Genomic DNA, 15,114 nt, shown 5'->3' with positions numbered 1-15,114 from the left:
TGATGCCCCCGGCCCGGGAGTGCAGGGGGCCAGGCAGGCCGGGGGGACGCCAGAGCAGTAGTACTAGACAGCAGGTCTCTCGCCTCCCACGGGCCCCTTTGCCCCCGTCCTGCTCGGGGTCTCATTCCAGCGCCCCACACCACAGCAGCCTTTGGGAACGGGGGGGCCACACTGGGGCCGTCAGCGGGGGGCGCACCGGGCATCAGGGGGGCACACCTGGGCCGTCAGCGGGGGGCACGCTCCACGGCAGGAAAGGCTCGCCCATTCCCGCCTGTCTGGAGGGTAGAGACCCAGGGGCCTTGCGGGAGCAGGCCCAGCCCAGAGGCCGGTGGGGGGTTTAGAGCAGCAACGTAAGTTTGGCTTCCCAGAGTGGTGCAGCTCGAGGGCCCAGCAGCGTCCCTTCACGCGGCTTCACTGCCAGCCGCCACGTCTGCTCAACGCCAGCCTGCGGGCCCCGAGGTTCACCCCCATGGGAGGCACTTCGACCCCCCCGCTGGACACACCTGCCTGCCGCTCCCCTCCCTCGCTGTGGCCACCCAGCCCAGGGTCACCCGGGCGAGGCCCATGAAGGGCCGGGGTGTCCCCCGCAGACATCAACGGCTGAGCGCGGCTAACGGCTCCACACCCAGCCCTGCGCGGCCCCGCTCCCAGCAGCGCCGGACGGGCGGGGCAGGGCCCAGGCGCCCCAGGCAGTAGGAGAACCAGGGTCACCCGCCAGGTGCCTGCCCCGGACGGCCGGGGAGCTGGGCTGATTCGGGGCAGTGCTCTGGGGCTGGCAGCTTTGTTAGTGGGCCGGGGAATCACAAGCCAGTCTCAGCTCCAGGGAGCCCCCGTCCCCTGCCCGCAGACAAGGTGCCCGGGCCCCACGAGGAGCCCGCCCTAGAGGACTGAGGCACCATCCCCAGGCTGAGGGGGCTGCCCCAGCCGGGCTCCCCCAGGCCTCGGGGGTGCATGGGGGGATGGGCCAGCAAGGTGTGCGTGTGATCAGCCTGCACCTGTGCTGCAGGGGGGAGGGGCTGCCAGCCTCCCAGGGCACCTGGCGGGGGAGGGGCTGCACGGCCTCCCAGGGCACCTGGCGGGGGAGGGGCTGCACGTTGCTCAACCGCTTGGCTCAAGGGTCACTGTTACCCCGGCAGGCCCTTCCCAGAGCCCGACAGGGGGCAGGGCTACGGCAAGCCCCGCCCCCAAACCATTAACCCTTCGCTGCCCTGAAAGCGGGCGCTGGGTCCGCTGAGCTCAGAAACAAACACACCTGCGGACAGCCGAGTCTAGTGGCAGGAGCGATGGCCCCGGGGGTGCCCCAGCGCCCCCGTCACTGCACCCCACCCCTCACTGCCCCAGCACTGCATCCCCTCCCTCCCCAACACTGCCCCAGCACTGCACCCCGTCCCTCACCGTCCCATCACTGCACCCCACCCCTCACTGCCCCAGCACTGCACCCCCTCCCTCCCCACCCCATCACTGCCCCCGGCCCCTCACTGCCCCAGCACTGCACCCCCCTCCCTCCCCACCCCATCACTGCCCCCGGCCCCTCAAAGCCCCAGCACTGCACCCCCCTCCCTCCCCACCCCATCACTGCCCCCGGCCCCTCACCGCCCCGGCACTGCACCCATCACTGCACCCCCCTTCCACACCCCAGCACTGCACCCCACCCCTCACTGCCCCAGCACTGGTCCCAGCACTGCACCCCATCACTGCCCCCGGCCCCTCACCGCCCCGGCACTGCCCCCGGCCCCTCACCGCCCCGGCACTGCCCCCCCAGCCCTGCGCCCCCCGGACCGCCCGGCCGGACCCACCGACGCAGCAGAGCCGCCGGCTCAGGTAGCTCCTCCGCTCCGAGCTGCGGCTCAGCAGCCACTCGGAGCCCCGCAGCACCGCCCGCTTGTAGGCGAAGTAAGCGGCCACGGAGGACGCGGGGTCCGGGCTGCCGGCCATGCCGCTGCGCTGCTCCTCCGCCCGCCCGCGGGCTGGGACAGGGACAGGAGCCGCCCAGCCCCGCGCCCGCCCCCACCCCTGCCTGGCCCAGCCCCAGCCCCGAGCGGCCGGGGAGCCGCCAGCGCGGAGCCAGCCCCGCCGGGCCCGACCCCCCCGGAGCCCCCCAACATCCCCCCCGCGGCCCGGCACCGACCCGCCCGGAGCCCCCCAACATCAACCCCGGCCCGGGCCCGACCCCCCCGGAGCCCCCCAACACACCCCGCCAGCCCGGCACCGACCCGCCCGGGACCCCCCCAACAACCCCTCCCCAGCCCGGGACCCCCCAACATCCCCCCCAGCCCGGCACCGACCCGCCCGGGACCCCCCCAACATCCCCCCCAGCCGGCACCGACCCCCCCGGAGCCCCTCAACACCCCCCCCCGCCCGGCACCGACCCGCCCGGGAGCCCCCCCCGCCCGGGACCGACCCGCCCGGGAGCCCCCCAACATCCACCCCCCCGGCCCGGGAGCCCCCCCAACATCCACCCCCAGCCCGGGACCCCCCAACATCCCCCCCCAGCCCGGCACCGACCCGCCCCGGGAGCCCCCACAACATCCCCCCCCAGCCCGGGACCCCCCAACATCCCCCCCCCAGCCCGGCACCGACCCGCCCGGGAGCCCCCCCAACAATCCCCCACCAGCCCGGCACCGACCCGCCCGGGAGCCCCCCAGCCCAGGACCGAGCCACCCAGGAGCCGCCCAACACCCCCCCCAGCCTGGAACTGACCCCCCCACAGTCCCCCAGCCCGGGAATGACCCCCCTGAAGCCCGCCAGCCCGGGACCAACCACCGCAGGATCCCCCCAACATCCCCCCAGCCCGGGATTGAGCTGCCCTGGAGCCCCCCAGCCCACTCTCAGGGGGGTGACTAGCCTAGGACCAGCCCCCCTAGCCCAGCTCTAAGCCCCCCCAGTAGACCCCCAGCAGACCCCCAGCCCAAGACCAAGCTGCCCTAGCCAAGGCCTGAGCCCCCTCAGCAGCTCCCCCAGCCCGGGACCAAGCCTCCCCCCCCCCCCCCCCCCCGCTCGGGGGAGGAGCAATACTCCAGCCACCCCAGCATCTGGTGCACAACCCCCCCCTCCCCATTTCCTAGCCTGGATCCAGCAGGCAGGGCCGGGGGCTGAACCGGCTGCAGGGGCTGAGAGCCGTCAGGCTGCGGGCGTGTGCGTGGGGAGCCCAGGGTGCAGAGCCGTGGCCCCGCGCCAGAGCCCAGGAGCCCAGCGCCGAGGGGAGCCCTCAGCACGTTCCTTGTTGGCTCCCTTTCCCGTTACCTCATCGGAGGAGAGCCCATGGCTCTCAAGACAGGGCCAGAGCTTCCCGGGACTCCCCCAAGCCAGAGCTCACAGGACAGCTGGTGACAACAGCCCCCTGGCCGCCAGCCACAGCCCGGCCAGCTCCCGGTGCCCTGCGAGCCCTGCCGCGGGACGGCCGCAGCCTCAGGCCTGCCCACGCCAGGAGGTTGAACCCGCGCGCCGACATGACCCCCCTGCAGAGGCAGCCCCGGATCGCCTGGGGAGGGGCCCACGCCATGCTGGGAGACTGCACCTTTCCCTGCTAGAACTGCGCCCACACCAGCAGATCGGCACCCCCTCCCCAGTACTGCTCTGAGGGGCAGCACCCCCCAGACCGAACGGCCACAGCAGGGGATCCCCCCCGCCCGTGGAGCACCCAGCACCAGCACGCCCTGGACCACGCATGGGGCTCCCCGCAGGAGCGGGGCCCTGCCTGACCAAATGCCCACTAGCAGTCAGTCTTCCCTGGCAGCCCCAGGCCCTGTTCAGAGCAGCAGAGAGCACACAGCCTGCCCCATGGCCCTGCATGGTGCCGGGCAGCCCCCTAGCAGTGGGGCCAGTGAGTACAGCCGCATGCCATTGGTACAGCCCACAGGCCCTGCCTTGCAGGGGTTTTCAGGGCCACGCTTGGCCCCCCTAGGCCCAGCAGGACTCTCCCGCCAGGGCAGTGGGGCCCTGCCAACCTCCAGAGCATCTCCAGGGCCAGCAGCAGCAGGGGGAGGAGGAGCTAGAGAGACCAGCAAGGCAAGCCAGCCCCCCCGGGCACCACAAGGGATGCGCTAGGTGGGACCCGTGGGAGGCTGGCAGCGCCGGGCTGAGCCCAGGAGCCCATGTCCTGCAGCGGGGAGGGAGGAACATCCTCCAGGCTGGCTCAGTCTGGCGGTGTCCCCAGGCGGCTGGGGCCCTCGTCCCCACGCCTTAGCACAGGGAACAGGGGAAGCTGCCAGCTGCAGGCCTGGGAGTGGGGTGTAGGGTTGGGGGGGCAGGACTCCTGGGTTCTGTTCCCAGCTCTGCGTGTGACCTCGGCCCAGCCCCGTCCCATCTGTGGAGCGGAGATAAGGCAGGAGCTCCGGGTGGGCCGGGCTGCGGTTAATTGCTGGTGGGAGGCAGGAGATGGTTCTGGATCTTACAGGCTGCAGTGTCCTAGGGGGGGTTTGTTCCTTTTACACGCCTCAGCCAGTCTGTCCCCTTGGCGCAGCAGGGGAAGGGAGCCCCCCCTCAGCCCCCAGCTGGCAAAGGGCCTTGAGCCACAGCCTCTCCTGACGGGGATGCCCCTGCCCCTCCCCAGGCTTTCCCCAGGGGCAGCAGGAGACACTGCGCAGAGCGGTTCCCAGGGAGCGGGGGCAGCTGAGCGGAGGTTCCTGGCTCCCAGCTCGGCACAGGGGCTGTTTCCCTTGGCAGGACCTGCCAGCCCAGGCCCAAACCGCAGCCTTTTGCCATTTCCTTTCCTTTCTTCGCAGCTGGTGAGTCACGACCCAGCCAGCTCCCCCTTCCCAGCCCCAGCCGGCACTCACGGCCATGGGGGGGCTAGTGGAAAAGCTGACTGGGGAGGGAGGGGGGTTCCCAAGAGTCCCATGGGGCCTTCCCCGCCCACAACGGCCGCGCGTTCATTGTCGCATGCGGCTCCAGCCTGCCTTAGCGACGGAACAGAGCCCAAACAAACAACAGCCGCCACGCTCGGCTAGCTACAGCGTTCCTCTTCCCCCGCCCCTCCACAACCCCCCCGGAGCTCTGTGCCCCCCCGCCTCATCAACAAGCCCCCCCGGAGCTCTGTGCCCCCCCGCCTCATCAACACATCCTCCCCACCATTCGCACGCCTCCTCTCCAACCGGCACAATTGGTCTGCGGAACTCCCTGCCACAACGCACCAGTGGCCCTCCAGGCACAGCATTCTGGCCTGCTCAGATGTGGGCAGCCCATGGACAGACCCCCTGCCCCAGGCCGGCAGCAAGAGCCCTGGGGCCAGACCCAGAGCAGCACCTGGGAATCAGGCTACTGCACAGCCTCCCCCGGCCAAGCCCAGCCCTTTCGGGTCAGCCACGTCCAGACAGGGGGGAGACGGGGCCAGGCTCAGCCAGCAATGGGGAGAGCTGGGGCATCCCTGGAGCTGCCCCTGCGGCTGGGCATGGGGCTCGGTGGCCAGAGGCGCCAGGGAGATGCCGACACAGCGCCAGGAGGGGCAGGCAGAGCTCCTGAACCACAGCCCCCAGGCCTGTGCCCCACGGCAGGAAGGGCGGGCTACAGTCACCGTGCCCAGGGCTGGGTTTTGGCATCCAGGACAAACACCCTCCCCCTGTGGGACGCAGACAGACGCTGGCGCTAAAAATACCCCCACACGGGGTGGGGCTCTGCAGATGCCACAGGGCAGCTCCCCCACTGCTCCAGGGACATATAATACAGGAGGCTGGGCTCTCCCCACCCAGCCCCCCACACTCCCACGCCACGGCAGCTCACTGGGGGGAGGGGGTGTTAAACCTGACCAAGCCGGGTGTGGGGAGCAGGGCTGAGCAGAGAACCCAGGAGTCCTGAGCGCAGACTACCTGAGAGGAGGCAGTTACAGGCCAAGGTTGGAGGCCCCCCTGCTGTGGGGTCCATCCCAGGTGGCCTGCAGTCCCCGTGTGCGTGTGGGGGGGACAGACATGAGCCCCGTCCCACTCCAGGGCTCTGCTAAAGCCCCTCTGAGATGACAGGCGCTGGCAGGTGCGACCTTGGCGTGGAGGGTGGAGTGAGATGCCCTCTGAGCAGGCATGGCCCTGTGCCAGGGACATGGGCCCTGTTCTGCCTGGGAACAGGCCCCGCCTGCCGTCAAGGTGCCCGGGGGCATTCCTGGGCGCGGACAGCAGCGCCTGGGGACGCAGAGTCCCTCGTGGCGCTGCCGGAGGATGGAACCCCCCCGCTCCCCCAGCCAGCCCTGCTGGGCGCCTGCCAGGGCAGTGAAGCGGCAGCCGCCCCCCCCCAGCCCCACTTTGCAGGGGGGCAGCACCAGACTGTGGTTTCCTGAACACTCGTGTGTGGGCCCTCGGAGCTGCTGCTGCCATGGCAACGCGGGCCAGCGCCCGCCACCAGAGGAGGCAGCGTGACATCCCGGAATGCCCTGCACGGATTCCACGGAAACCACAGCCAACGCCCTGGAAACGGCCCGGGGGGGCGGGGGGGGATCCGGCACCAGCTAGTTCTCTTGCTGGGGGGCAGGGCATGTGCCACCATCCTGCCCCCGTCCCCAGTGCCTCCAATGCACCTGGCCCCACAGCCCCCAGAGCCAGCCGTTGGCAGGCAGAGAACTATGGGGTGGAGTGGGGTGGGGCGGGGCAGGGGCCCGCCACAGGTGCACAAGGGCTCAGCTACAGGGAAGGGACCCTCACAGCCCATCCAGCATCGTCCCCCCCCAAAGCTATCCCGAGGGACCCACGGCCAGGGGGTCTGGAGGAAGAGGGGCCGCAATGGGGCTCCCTCCATTTCTGCCAGGAGGAAGCAGGCTCCAGCCTCTAAAGCGGGTGACCCCGCCCGGTCCCAGCTCTGCCCAGAGCCAGGGACGGCGTGTACTGTAAACACCAGGCCTCTGGCACAAAGGTGCAGGGGAGAAAGGGAGGCGCCAGAGGGGGGCAGCCCTAGAGAAACCAGGGGGGCTTGGCAGGATGGCCCCCCATGCAGGAGCTGCCAGGGCAGCAGGTAGAGAAGACAATAGCGGGGGGGGGGGGGGGATTGTTCCGAGAACCAGCATCAGTTTCGTATAAAAATAACCCCGTCAGCGCAGTCCTGCCGCCAGCCTCAACAGCTGGTACTTGGGAACCCGCCCGGCAGCTGGAGACTTCTCGTGAACACCTCCACCCCACCCCTCCACGGGCAGGCCGGAGCCAGGGAGCTGCAGCTCGCAGGGTGACCAGAGAGAACAGCCTCGCTCTGCATCCCCAGAGCCTGCAGCCCGTCCCCCAGCCAGCCTCACCCCGAGCGCCCTGCCAGCCAGCGACCCCCAAGCCGGGGGGAGGGAGCGCATCTTCTCCCCAATTGACGCCACTGCCCCAGAAACGCAGCACTCAACCCTCTGTCTGTCACCAAAGGCCTCCCTCCCCCGAGCCTGCGCCCAGCCCTGCAGCAAGTGGGCCCTGGGCAGCCGCCAAAGGCAACCCAGCAATGCGGTGGCGGCGAGGCAGGCCAGCCCAACACCAGTCCAGCAATGGCCCATCCCCACAGACATCCAGCCAGGGAAGCACCTGCCAACGAGACCCCCAAGCTGAGCCGGACACCCCGTCTGGTCCCCCTGCTGGGCAGCATCCCCCGCTTCCCCCAGGCTCAGCTGAAGGAAGAACTCGCCAGGGAGCTCCCCCCGGCAAGGCTGAGTGGAGGAGACAGAGCTCCTCTAGGGACAGACGCCTCTTGCTGCCTTTAGACGGAGCCACCTGGTCACCAGCTCACCTAGGACGAGACAGGCCCCGGACTGGGCCCAGAGCGATGCGGGGGGCGGGCTGGCCCTTAGCACAGACACGCACCCCGGACAGAAAAGCCCTGGTGTGTAAGAGCTCCGTGGCAAAACTCACTAGCAGCCTGGCGCTCAGCTCCTCTGGCTGGGGCAGTGGGGCCAGCCCTGCAGAGACTGGGGGTCTGCACGGATCTGGAGCCAGCAGCTGCCCCACCTGGTTTACTCTCAAAGCCCAACAATGGCAGGACAACAGCCCCCAGACCGCACCTGGCTTGGCACCAGCCGCAGCTCCTCCCCAGGGACCACAGCATCCCCGGGGCTCTGCAGACGTTTCCCTTCCCCTGGGTGCCCTGCACCGCTCTGGCACCAGCTCCTCGCACACCCAGCCAGCCACCGCCGCCTGCTCCCCAGCCCCACGCTTCCCGTGGCACAGATCCAGACACGGACCCCGTCCATTCCCCGGCCCCACACTGCCCGTGGCACAGATCCAGACACGGACCCTGGTCCACCGCCCGCTCCCCGGCCCCACACTGCTCGTGGCACAGATCCAGACACGGACCCTGTCCGCCGCTCGCTCCCCAGCCCCACGCTTCCCGTGGCACAGATCCAGACACGGACCCCGTCCATTCCCCGCCCCCACGCTTCCCGTGGCACAGATCCAGACACGGACCCCGTCCATTCCCCGGCCCCACACTGCCCGTGGCACAGATCCAGACACGGACCCTGGTCCACCGCCCGCTCCCCGGCCCCACACTGCTCGTGGCACAGATCCAGACACGGACCCCGTCCGCCGCTCGCTCCCCGGCCCCACGCTTCCCGTGGCACAGATCCAGACACGGACCCCGTCCATTCCCCGGCCCCACACTGCCCGTGGCACAGATCCAGACACGGACCCTGGTCCACCGCCCGCTCCCCGGCCCCACACTGCTAGTGGCACAGATCCAGACACGGACCCTGTCCGCCCCCCGGCCCCACGCTTCCCGTGGCACAGATCCAGACACGGACCCTGTCCACCGCATACATCCCAGGAGGGCTGCCTCTGCCCGCTCAGGCGGGCACGATGCAGCTGCGGAGAAGCCTTTAGAAATGAGGACATCTGAGCCCGCGCAGGGCAAAGGCAGCAACACCTGCTGCTCTGGGGAAACTGAGGCCCAGGGAAGGGAAATGACTTGCCAAGGACACAGAACAAGCCTGGGACAGATCTGGGAGAGAACCCAGGAGACCCGCTCCCAGGGCCCCGACCCACTGCCCCCCCCCCGCCAGGAAAGAACCCAGGAGTCCAGCTCCAACCCAGGAAGAGAACCCAGGAGTCCGGCGGCGACGCAGGGGTTAAGCCGGCGCACACGTGCCCGTGTTTGGCAGGGGGGCGGGCGGACGGGGAAAGCGGCCGCCCACAGCCCAGCCCGGCCCCGCCCGGCTCGGCTCGGCCCGGCCCGCTCTCACCTGGGGCGCAGCGCCGCCAGCGCCAGGCCAGCAGCAGCGCCAGCCCGTGGGCCCCGGCCACCAGCCAGGGGAGGGGGCCGGCGGGGGCGTCCATGGCCGCGGGGCGAGCGGCTCCGGCTGCGGCTGCCTGCACCCGCCCGGCCGGCCTCGGATCCTGCCCGGCCGCCTCCTGGCCCGGCCCCCTGCGCCGGCCCGCCCCGCACTGCGGCTCGGCCCGCCCCGCGGCGCCCGGTCCGCCCCGCGGGACCAGCGCCGCCCTCCCCCGGCCAGCACCCCCCCGCCCCACGGGACCCCCATGGGAACCCCTGCCCCCTCTGGGGGACCAGCGCCGCCCTCCCCTGGCCAGGACCCCCCATAGGAACCCCTCCTCCACCCGGCCAGCACCCCCCGCCCCACGGGACCCCCATGGGAACCCCTGCCCCCCTCTGGTCCGCCCTCCCCCGGCCAGGACCCCCAGCACCTCCCATGGGAACCCCTCCTCGCCCGGCCAGGACCCCACATCCCAATAGGGACCATAGCCCCACCACAGCTGGGACCCCTTGGCCCAGAGCCCAGCACCCCCTGCCCTAGTGGGGAACTGCCTCTCCTAGGGCACCCAGTCCCCTGCGCCCCACAGCTCACCCCCCATGGGTCCTTCCCCTTCATTATGCATGCAGCCCAGCCAGCCAGACCTGTCCCCCCAGGCAGCCCCCCAGCCCCTGGACGGCAGAGCCCCACTGCACGGACAGCCCCCCAGGGGCAGGTATGGGCACCCGGCTGCCCCTCCACTAGCCCCAGCCGCCCCACTGCTCAGCACCCATCACTCACAGCAGGCATCCGCGGGGGGCTTTTTATAACCCCAACTGCTGGGGTGGAAATAGCCCAGCGGGCGCCTGGGAGCCGGGCACACACATGGGCGAGGCCCTGGGCCCCTACCTGGCACGATCTTCATGGGGAAGCAGCTTCTCCACGGCCCGGGATGGGACAGAGGGGGCAGGAGCCCACCGCACAGAGCCCACACTGCGGCAGAGCCGTCCGAGCCCTGTGCCCATGGGGAAGGGGAGGGAGCGGGGGGCTATAAATATCCCCGCACAACCTGTCATGCCTCCCGAGTTAGAACATGACATGGCAACAGCAGCGGGGCCCAGCCGCAGGCGGGAGGAGGGGCCGGCTGCAGCCCCCCAGAGGCCCATGGCTGGAGATCTCCCAGCCCGCAGTACAGGGGCCCAGCCACCCACAAGACGGGAAACAGGAGTAACCCCGTACCAGGGGCTCTGCCATGCCTGGGGCTGCGGGCCCATCCCACACAGCGTTTGTCCATTCACAGCGCCCGCTCGCCCTGGGCCCGGCTGGCCTGTGCCCGTAACAGGCTGGCAGCCCGGGCAGCAGCATCAGACGAGCACTCGGCAGGAAAAAGGGGTCCGAGTGCAGCATTGCCTGGCAAAGCCAGCGACTAGGGGCCTTGGGGCCAGCACCGTCCCGACCTGCACTGGCACCTGCCTGGGGTTGAACAGTCGCAGGCATGGCCTGCCCCACCCCCTGGCACAGGGCTCTGGGTCCTGTCTAAAGTGCCCTCCCCACGGCGGGTACTCAACACCCCCTTCCCAGTGCTGCCAGCCCCAAGCACGGGCGGGTCCTGGTCAGGCCTGTTGCCCAGGTCACCGGGGGTCAGAGCCCCAGGGGAAGGCAGCCCTTGCAGGGTTCTCGGCTTTGTTACCTCCCCACGGCAAACTGCCCCCAGGCCTCACCCCTGAGCGGGGGACAAGGGGGTTGGGGATCTCGGGAGGGAGCTGGCAGAGCAGGGGCAGGGCCAATCCAGGCAAGGGGATGGCAGCTCTAGGGCTCATCCCACAGCAGCATCTCCCTGGCGGGCTGCCCCTCTGACCCCACCCAGCAGATGCCCCCACCCCTGCAGGGCCGAGCCAACCCATGCCCTCTGGATCCACGCCCAAAGCCCCAGGCACAGCTCACCCATCCCAGACGCTGTGCCCCCAAGCTCAGCTCGGAGCAGCGCCTGGTTTGCACCTTCCATCCCCAGGGTCTCAGCCAAGACAGCAACTCTGACCCCTCCTGTTCCCCCCCTGCTGCCCCCCAGGCCCAACCATCACTGGGTGAGCAGAGCCCCCCGCGGGCAGGCCTGGGCACAGGAGAGACGCCGGCACCCCAGGAACACTCCTGCCGCTGCCTCCAGCTGGGGGACCCCGCACACGCAGGCGTGGGGCATTAACCGCAGTGCCCACCTGACATCACACCGCTGCCCAGTGCCACCTGCCCGTCACTGGGCTCAGGGAACAACCCCGCAACCGCCCAGATCCAAGCCCTTCAGAAGCCACTAGGCACCACCAGGCTGAGCCGCCGCCTGCCGAGGGGCTGGACGCGCAGGGCCAGGTGGGGGCCCTGGGAGTCCCTGGAAACGCCCGCGAGCCCGGCCCCAGGTGACCGGCACCCGGCACAGGGGCAGGACCCCAGTGCCCCTGAGTCCAATCCAGCAGAGCACCGAATTCCAGCCCAGGCTTTCACTGCAACTGACTAACCAGAGGACAAGAGAAGAACCGGAACTGGATCCCTCAGCCCCGGAACGGGCTCTGGGCAGAGCCCCAAACTACAGCGCCAAACCCTGACAGCCAGACGCAGCCACTGGGATGCTGGGGAGCCCAGCCAGGGGGTGTGTGTGGGGCTCTGCCCGGCCCCCATCCGGCCCCCGCCCGAGCGGTTCCGGCGCCCCAGCCCAAAGCCACAGAGCCTGGACTCGCTGGGGGAGGTGTGGGGGGGCTCTGCCCGGCCCCCGTCCGGCCCCCGCCCGAGCGGTTCCGGCGCCCCAGCCCAAAGCCACAGGCGGGTCAGGCCCGTCGCCGGGAGCCAGCCAGCCCTCGGGGGGACGGGGCAGGCGATGGGTGGCCCAGGCACACCGTGGGCGAGGCCAGGCCAGCGGGAGTCACTAGTGCTCGTTAGCGTGGCTGGGTACAGGGGGCCAGGGCCCATCCCCATTCACAGCCCCCGGCCGGCAGCGAGGGCTCTGCCCCCCCCCCAGCACTGTGCAGAGGGAGGGGGCTGCTGGCACAGGCAGGGAGAGACCAGCGCAGCCAGGGGAGCTTGGCCTGAGGCCCAGGGGGGCGTAGGCGGGGGGCAGGGCAGGACCCACTCTCCCCATTCCCCGGGCAGGCGGCCCCAGGCTCCTACCTTGGCCCTGCTGGATGAGATCTTCCATGAAATACCTGCCATCCTCCCAGTCCATGGCTCTGCTGCGGCGCTGGGGCTCCCGTTCTGCTCCTCGCTCCGCTCCGCTCGTCACACCCCCTCCTGCCAGGCTGCAGCCGGAGCAAGTCCCAGCAGCGCCTGCCCCGCAGGATGCACCAGGGGCTCGGCCTCCCCTCCTCTTCCTCTTGCCAAAGCCTGGCAGCCGGTAGCCCACCCGCAGGCTCCCGCCCCAGCCTTCCAAATCGACTCCAGCTGCTGCGAGGAGCGGCCAGGATTCTTGTGGCATTCGGCAATTCAGCCCCTCTGCTCCGCACCAGCGGCCGGGGGCCTGAGGACGCCGGCTCCGGCTCCGGGGCCCAGGGGCTTTCCACAGGCCCAGGAACGGCGCGGCCTCGGCCTGCCAGGGCAGCGCGTGGGAATCACAGCACCTGAGGGGCTGGAGCAACTCGCTGAGGACCCAGCTCCTACGAGCCCTGGGGCAGCCGCGGACAGCTGGGCACAGCGGGCGCTGATGGGGGGGCCTGGGGCAGTGCCTGGGGCTTTGTGCTACTGAGGGCTGGAGCCGGGGCAGATTCAGGAGAGGGGTTTGGTCCCCTTCCAGCACACTCCACCCCAGGGCAGCCCCCGTCCGAGCTGTCCTGGAGCACCCACTGCCGAGCCTGGCGCTTTGCCCTCTCCCCACCCGCCCGGGGATCTCAGCAAGGAGCAGACCCCTGGGGCTTGTGCTGAACCAGAGGGTCCCAGATGCCGGAGCCCCTCTCCCCACACCTGCCAAGGCCGGGCCACGGAGAGCACAAAGGAGCCCCCTGCCCTGCAAAAGGCACCCGGAAAAGGCCAGCTCCAGCCCCGCTCTCACCCCTCCCCCGTCAGGGAGCTGGGCTGGGGGTAGAGACCCACCTGGGTCCGGCTCCCTGCCCTCCCCATGGCAACCCTCCCCCCTGCACAGCACCAGCGCCAGGCGAAGGGTTAACAGCACAGTCAGTGAGCAAGCGGAGAGGAGGGACAGGACTATGGGTCAGCACTGAGGGGCATGGGCAGAGCCATGGGGCGGGGGAAGCCCAGGGCCATGGGGCAGGACAGAGGGCCATGGGTGTTGGAGGGAGCCCAGGGCCATGGGTCAGCACTGAGGGGTGTGGGCACAGCCATGAGAGCCCAGGGCTGTGGGCAGAGCTGGGGGCAGGGAAGCCCAGGGCTGTGGGGCAGGACAGAAGAATGTGGGCCCAGCTGTGGGGCAGGGGGAGCCCAGGCTGAGCCGTGGGGCAGGACAGAGGGGCGTGGGCACAGCTGTGGGGTAGGGGGAGCCCAGGGCAGAGCCGTGGGGCAGGACAGAGGGGCGTGGGCACAGCCGTGGGGCAGGGGGAGCCCAGGGCTGTTGGCAGAGCCGTGGGGCAGGACAGAGGGGTGTGGGCACAGCTGTGGGGCAGGGGGAGCCCAGGGCCGAGCCGTGGGGCAGGACAGAGGGGCGTGGGCACAGCCGTGGTAGCCCAGGGCACAGCCGTGGGGCAGGACAGAGGGAGCGGCTCAGCGCGGTGGGGAAGGCGCCGGCAGCTGTTGGACAATGCCCCCATTGTCCCAGCAGAGCAGCTGCGGGGCGGGGCGGGGCGGGGTGGGGCAAGCTACCTTCCAGAGCCGGGGCGGGGTGAGGGGGAGCAGGCCCAGCCAACTCTCTCCCCCCCCCGGGCGCAGGGCCAGGCCCAGACCCAGGCGCTCCATCTGACTCACGCCCCAGGAACTGCCCAGCTCGGCGCGTTTCCTGGTGGAAAGTTGGAGCCGGCGCTGGGCCAGACGCAGCAGCAGGGCCGGGCCTCGGGCAGAGCTGCTCCTCCTCCCTCCCCGCCGCATGGTGCAGGGACCCCCGGCCAGGGCAAGCCCCTACCTCGGGCGGGGCAGGAGGGGGATGGGGCAGCAGGACACCAGCGAGCGGCTGCCCAGGCAGCATGCACAGCCGTGGGGCAGAGGGTGCCACATGGGCCCAGCCCCTCCCGCAGCACAGGCTGTCTGGCCATCGGGGCCCGTCCAGGGAGCTGGGGGGCTGCCCTGGGCCCCGCACTCGGACGTGGGTCTGGTCTCCAGCACGCACCGCAGGCGGGGATGAGCCCCAGGTGGTGCAAACATGCCCCTCACCCCCCTCGCTGCAGCCCCAGGCTGGCAGATGCCCACCCTGAGAAGGGAGCACCCCTCTCCTGCCCCTCCTCCGTCCCCTGAAGGCCCTCGTCCCCCATGACCTCTGCCCTGTCTCCTCCTGCCACCGAGCTGGGACCTGGCTGGACAGGAGCAGGGGGGTGCAGCTAGCCCACGGGATGGGCCCTGAACAGGGAGGGCAGCCTGCCCCATGCGCCCACCGGGCGAGGCCAGGGGCACGTGCTGGCTGGAGGGGGGGGGGGGGGTCGGAGCCCTAGCGTGAGGACAGGCAGGACTACCCGGCACCGCCCAGCACTGGCCTTGCCCCTCGCTGGCTGGTAAGACGCCTGCACCCCCTCCTGCAGACCAGCTGTGGCATTAGCCCACTAGCCCAGACGGGCTACACACCTACCAAGCCACCGGCCCCAGTCCATCCCCCAGCCACTCAGCACGCGCTCCCGGCCTGGGATCCCCACCTGCAGTTCTGTGCCACTCGTGGGCCGAGGGCGCATTCTCGGGGAGCAGCCCCTGGGCGGGCACCCACTGCTGGGATAGACACAACCCTCAGCCCCGCCGCGTGATCCCGCGCTGCCCACCCCCCACGTACGTGCCAAAAGCCCTATGGTCTGAGCGCCAGCAGCTGCTGGACTCACCCACCCCCCAGTGCCTAAGTGCGGCCACCCCCCAGCCCT

General features: G+C 70.8%; 1 protein-coding gene across 28 annotated transcripts in view; it reads right to left on the bottom strand.

The window, feature by feature from the left end:
* The window catches only part of PLEC (plectin), a 149,052-nt gene that overhangs the window by 68,249 nt on the left and 65,689 nt on the right, over positions 1-15,114 (bottom strand). For 3 of the 28 annotated variants that reach the window (XM_065582316.1, XM_065582317.1, XM_065582320.1), the window contains exon 1: positions 1,797-1,969. The exons of 17 other annotated variants lie outside the window; for them this stretch is intronic. In XM_065582316.1, coding sequence (XP_065438388.1) covers positions 1,797-1,935 — 139 coding nt within the window. In that variant the 5' untranslated portion in view covers positions 1,936-1,969. Of the gene's footprint in view, positions 1-1,796; positions 1,970-9,124; positions 9,291-10,039; positions 10,188-12,283; positions 12,354-15,114 lie in introns of those variants that run through there. 8 more of the 28 variants (XM_065582309.1, XM_065582310.1, XM_065582323.1 and 5 more) reach the window with 5 other exon arrangements.

The sequence above is a fragment of the Chrysemys picta genome, chromosome 2 (genome assembly GCF_011386835.1).
Source record: "Chrysemys picta bellii isolate R12L10 chromosome 2, ASM1138683v2, whole genome shotgun sequence".
NCBI lineage: Eukaryota > Metazoa > Chordata > Testudines > Emydidae > Chrysemys > Chrysemys picta.
Note: the sequence above shows the minus strand (reverse complement) of the source record. Positions and strands in the feature narration are given on the sequence as shown.